This window comes from Orycteropus afer, unplaced genomic scaffold (genome assembly GCF_000298275.1).
Source record: "Orycteropus afer afer isolate SDZICR_OR568_19922 unplaced genomic scaffold, OryAfe1.0 scaffold00594, whole genome shotgun sequence".
NCBI classification, from domain to species: Eukaryota; Metazoa; Chordata; class Mammalia; order Tubulidentata; family Orycteropodidae; genus Orycteropus; species Orycteropus afer.
This window is the reverse complement of record NW_006922181.1, coordinates 1,060,492-1,066,625: the sequence shown is the minus strand read 5'-3', so window position 1 is coordinate 1,066,625 and position 6,134 is coordinate 1,060,492. Positions and strand designations below refer to the sequence as shown.

General features: G+C 39.3%; 1 protein-coding gene across 1 annotated transcript in view; it reads right to left on the bottom strand.

The window, feature by feature from the left end:
• NAPB (NSF attachment protein beta) overlaps positions 1-6,134 on the bottom strand; it is a 138,624-nt gene that overhangs the window by 7,434 nt on the left and 125,056 nt on the right. The window contains exon 8 of the mRNA XM_007956250.2: positions 885-989. Coding sequence (XP_007954441.1) covers positions 885-989 — 105 coding nt within the window. The remainder of the gene's footprint in view (positions 1-884; positions 990-6,134) is intronic.

Sequence of the window (6,134 nt, the reverse complement as noted above, 5' to 3'; positions counted from 1 at the left end):
CCACCCTTAGCTTCCCTGAGGGTATACCTATGAATCTCCTGGGAAGATTCGCTCTCCTCTTGCTCTGGCTTTGTGTCTTGGATCATCCTCATCTCACCCCTGGATTTGGGACAGCAGCCGTCATCTGATCTGCTGATCGAGGTTCATCAAACCCCGAGAGGTGGGAGGATCCGCTAGACCTACTCACGGACCCGGGACACGCCAGCCTGCCAGCCTCCATGACTACTACGTGAGATGAACCCTTGGGTGTCTGTGAGTTCTGTGACGCGTTACAGCAAATTACAGAACCTTAAGACTGGGGAAATTACTGGGAGGAGGAGGAGGAGTTAACGTCTGAAATGATGGAGTGGCATGGTAGTTTGGACATTTGGGACATCTTTGACCTCCGCCTCATGGGGACTGGCCTCGTGCTGATCTTTCTAAGAGAAATTGTTCAAGCAGGGAGGAAGTGGGAGGGGAGCTGTTGCATTGTGGTAAACTGTAGTCAATGTCATGAGACAAAGTGTATGTGATCTGTTGTACGGAAAGTGAATTTGCGTTATAAATTTTCACCCAAATCACAATTAAAAAAAAAAAGGGATGTTAGTCTACTCATGGTTTCCTCATGAGCACCCTAATTTCTTTAAAGTAAAATTTCCAAAGGAAACCTGGCTACAAGGGAACTTTATGGGCACAGTTTCAGCACCCATTCATTACAATATTACAGCTAACAAACGTATCATATAAATGAGTCAGATCTGACTCAATGATGGTGTTTGTTTTTTATGGTTAGTTTAGTCTTGCTACTAATACCCAAACAAAATAATTACAAGAATGACAGAGCATTCGAGGCCCATTCTCGTGGGTGAAGTGTATCAGAAAACTAGCCCCAAAGAACTCCTTACCTTTGCATTTAACTCATCCACTATGAAGTGACAGAGGGCTGCTTTAAAGAAGTAATCCTTTGCACTGTACTTCAGCAAAGGATTGTCCATAGTGTTTGCACCAACCTAGGCACAGAAAGCAGAGTTAAATTTTAAAAATGTTTGCTTTCTTACATATAGGTAATTTACTTTCCTCTTTTGCCCTTTAGGATATATTTAGATATTTTAAATTAATGTAGCCATGAAGTATATTATTTTTGCACAATATCATATAAAAGAAAATTTTCCTAGACAAGGAACAATATTATATATATTCTTGATCTGTGATGATCTATTAAAACTAACTCAGAGAACTCTTGCTTTCAGGAAGTGGTAGTACACATACTTTTCTCTATTCCTACCACTAAAAGCTATGGTAAGTTTATATAAAACAAACATAAGACGACTCAGAAAGTTTGACAGAATAAGTTAGACCAACTAGGGACTCTGATCTGATGGGTATCATAGCGTTGAGTTCCCTGTATTTTCTTTTTGCCTCATATGGGAGTTCTGGTAGCATAGTGGCTAAGACACTTGCCTGCTAACCAGATGGCTGGTGGTTCAAACCCACCAGCCGCTCCTTGGAAGGAAGGATGGGCAATCCTACTTCTGTAGTGATACTGCCTCGGAAACCCAAGGAGGGGTCGCTATGAGTCGGGTTTGACTTGACGGCACATAACAACAACAACAACAACAACATATCTCAAACATGGTAGTGAAGAAGCTAGGAACCCAGAAATACCAGCTGGTACAAACAAACAAAAAAAGACGGCCAAAGGACCATGGAAGAAGCAGTCTGGCAAAACAGAGAACTATTAAATAACCACTGCAGTCTAGCCAAACATGACAGAAAATGATGGCCCTATCCCTACCTACATCAGCAAAGGCTGAAGAGGGAGACTAGATGTCCAAGACTGTAAGGCTATAAGGAATCCAATAGCCTTGCCAGGGTGGTGTCAGAGAAGGCCCTATAAAATAAAAAACCAGGACTTTCATCCCTGCCAATTAGTAATGAGCCCTGTTGTCCACCCCTACCACTGAAGCAATGGGGACCACATGGGGTACCTGGATTCCCCCACTACACAGCACTAATGAGGCATCTCTCCATATCCCAGATAGTGTGGTGTCATAAGGTTTACTATCACCATTGCCTAGTGATAATGAGGACAACTCCATCATGGTGTTGTTGGAGACCAAGTATGGAGCTGGAATGATCCCTGCCCAGCAGTAATAAGGGCCTCCTTCCTCAGATGACAACAGCTGCTGCAGAAGACAAGTTAGACTTCTACCTCCACCCAGAAGTAATGAGACAATGCCTTTCTTCTTCCCCTGATGAAGTGGTATCAAGAAAACCACCTGAAAGAAGATTTAAACCAGATCTAAATTCTATACTATTATGTGAACATGTCTACTTTTCAAGAGAAGAAAATTACATCATACCAAAAAATGTAATAGATAACAACACTGAGAGGACAAAAATGTTAGAATTATCTAACAAAAACTGTATAAGGAGCCATCATAAAAATACTTTAACAAACAATTAGATAAATGCTTGAAACTAATGGGAAAAAAGACAGCATCAACAAAGAAAAAGAAAGTCACAGAGGGAAAAAAAAAAAGAGAAGACATAAAGAACTAAATAGAAGTTTTAAAGCTAAAAACTTCAATAACTGAGAGAAAAAGTAGATGGACTCAACAATACAAAGAGGAGGACAAAGGCAAGAATCAGTGAAGTAGAGGACACAAAAATAGAAATGATCCAATCTGAACAACACAGAAAAGACAGACTGAAAAAGGGGGGAAGTATGCTAGGGATCTGTGGAACTGGAAAATAAGGTCTAAAATTTGTGTCATCTGAGTCTTGGAAGGAGAAGAAAAAGGTGGGGCTGAAAAAGTAATCTAAGAAATGGCTGAAAATGTTTCAAATCTGGTAAGAACATAAGCTTACACATTCAAGAAGTATAGTGAAGAGGTTCTGGTAAGATGGCAGAAGAGAGAGACAAACTACACAGACCCTCTTCAACAAAGAAAAGGAGAACCAATTAACACAGATACAGAAGATAATCCTGTAGACCTGAGCTTTGAAAGGAAGGATACAGAAGTAGACTAAGCTCCAACTAGTAGAAGAACCTTTATGAAAACACCAAAAAAGGAGACATACAGAGCTGCGGTCTGTCAGTAATCCTGACAGCATGGACAGCTTGGATAGTGCCAAGTGGTGTAAGGACCTAAGAATTAACCTAAAAATCAGCCCTGCTAGGCAGGGGCTTCACGGAGGACTGCACTGGTAGCTGATGAAAAAAGGGGAAGCAGCAAAGGAGACGGGCATAGCTGTGGACTTTTGCCTGTCCACAGGGCTAACCATTTTGACTATTTACAAGTGGTTCAACTAATTTTGGATATTTCAAGTTATAGCATTCTCTCAGATTCCAGGGACCTAAGAATAGGCTCCACTTGCCAGAAAGCACAGGATATTCTGGACATGAACGACTGGAAAGGCATGATATTTCCCTTGTCACTCTTATACCCCACACCTTCTTGGTGAAGGGAGGTGCAGCCATCCCTCACTCCCACCCACCTTCTGGGCCAGCAGGAATTCCATCCCAGTCTGTGTGCTCTGACAGAGCCTGGGTGCCCTTCCCAGCCCAGGTTTTTTTTTTTTCTTTTAGTTTGTTTGTTTTTGTCTGTTTTAAAATTATTATTATTTCTATTGTTGTTGTTATGTGCCGTCGAGTCGGCGCCGACTCATAGCGACCCCTCCCTGGGTTTCCGAGGCAGTATCACTACGGAAGTAGGATTGCCCAACCTTCCTTCCAAGGAGTGGCTGGTGGGTTTGAACCGCCAGCCTTCTGGTTAGCAGTCAAGTGCTTTAGCCACTATGCTACCAGAGCTCCTATTATTTCTATTACTCTTTCTTTTCTTCCTTTGTCCCTTTTATTATTCTTTATTCTTCCCTTCCCAGGTACTAGTTTTCAGCTTTTACTCTCTTCCCTATTCCTGAATCCCAATTTTTTTCTTGTGGTTAAACTCATTCCTTGTTCTTCTTTTTGCATTTTTCCATTTTTTTTTCTTCATTATTCTCCTACTCTACCCTCTTCTCTCATATTGCCTCATCCCCAGATATTACATGGTTTTTTTTTTTTTTTTCCTTTTCTTTTCTTTAGTTGGTGATTGTTCTTTTCTGCTTATGCGGTATATCTTTTGTCCACTTGCTTATACTTTTTCGATGGATTTTTGATTGTTGTTTCTGTCTGAGTGGGAGATAGCAACCATGCCCATATGACACAACCACATATACCTCCCACAGCTCCACTTATGGAGTAAGAGCCAGCACATCCTTCTCTAAGAAATGGCCAATGATAAACAACCACCAAGAAGAGCCTGACTCATCTTTAACTGCACTCCACAATCAGTTAACAGAGGTCAAAATACAACAACATCACAGTGTCTCAGAGACAAAAGACCATCACAGTCCACACAAAGAAGTAAGATAAAGCAAGAGAAGAAAGGCACCAGGATGCAGACCCAGAACACATCCCTGAGGAAGAAGCAGCACTGGAACTCCCTGATAAGGAATTCCAAAGAATTATACTAAGGTTTCTTCAAAGGACTGAGAGACAGATCAGACAAACACTGATAAATGTAAGAAAAATACAGACAAAACCCTAGAAAAATTTCGGAGAAAATACTAGAACAAAATGACAAAATAAACGAAAAATTAGAAATGACACAAAATCTACAGAGAGTAATCCACAAGATTAACACTAAATTGTCAGAGACAGATAAGACACTGAAAGGGCAAAGGAGCAGAACCGTATCAATGGAAGACAGAATTAATGAGATTGAAGACAAATACCTCAATACTTCTTTGGAAAGCGATCAATTAGAAATAAAGATCAAAACAAAATGAAGAAAGCCTAAGGATCAAGTGGGATACCATCAAAAGGAATAACCTACGTGTAATCAGAATTTCAAACAGGAAGAGAAAAAGAAAACCAATGAGAAAATTGCCCAAAATCTGTTGGAAAAGAACTTCCCTGATAGATGAAAGATGAGAATATATCCATTCAGGAAGTCCAATGAACCCCAACAAGATAGAGTCCCAAAATAAAATCACCAAGACATATCATCATCAAACTCACAAAAAACCAAAGACAAAGACTCCTGAAAGCAGCATGGGAAAAACGGAAGTTACATACAAACAGCAACTGATAATAATAAGCTCAGATTTATCAGCAGAATCCATGTAGGCGAGAAGGCAATGGGATGGTATATATAAAATTCTGAAAGAGAAAAATTTCCAACCAAGAATTATATATATCCAGCAAAATTGTCCCTCAAATATGATGGTGAAATTAGGAGATTTCCAAATAAGCAGAAATTAAGGGAATTTGTTAAAACCAGACCAAGCTTACAAGAGATACTAAAAGGAGTCTGGTGAATAGAGTACCAATAATTATAAACAACAACCAACCATTAATACACAAGATGACATAACCCTGAAACCAGCACAGGTATGGAAGTATCCAAAGTAAAATAAGCTTACAAGGTTGTAAATAGGGAACCAGAGACATCAATTGGCAAATGAGGACTATAAACTATAAATAGAGAGTAAAAATAATGTAGTTAAAGAACTTCTAAATGGTGAGGAAGTCAAGAGAGTTGTAAGATAGAATGGACTGTCCTAATCTCGGGGAGAAAATTATAAATCACAGGGTAACCTCGAAGAAAAATGATAAACCTTCACATCACAATAAAAAAGGAGCACTAATATTTAGCAAATACTAAAACAACAGCAAAAAAGGAAACAGTGACACAATTCATAAGCATAATGAGCTCAGCACAGAAAATTATATGGAACAAAGAAAGCAGGAAGACTATGGAAAAAAAAAAAAATAACAAAATGACAGCAATCAATTCATACTTGTCGATAATTACACTGAGTATCAATGGATTAAAAAATGCACAACTCAAGAGACGCAGAGTTGCAGAGTGGATAAGAAAACATAGCCCATCAATATGTTGTCTACAAGAGACACACCTTAGAGACAAAGACAAAAATAAAGTAAAAATCAAAGGTTGGAAAAAGATATATCGAGCAAATGGCAACCACAAAAGAACAGGACTGGTAATATTAATTTCTGATAAAATCGATATTAAGACAAAAACCACCATAAGAGACAAGGAAGGACATTATATAATGATTAAAGGATCAACTGAACAAGAAGATGT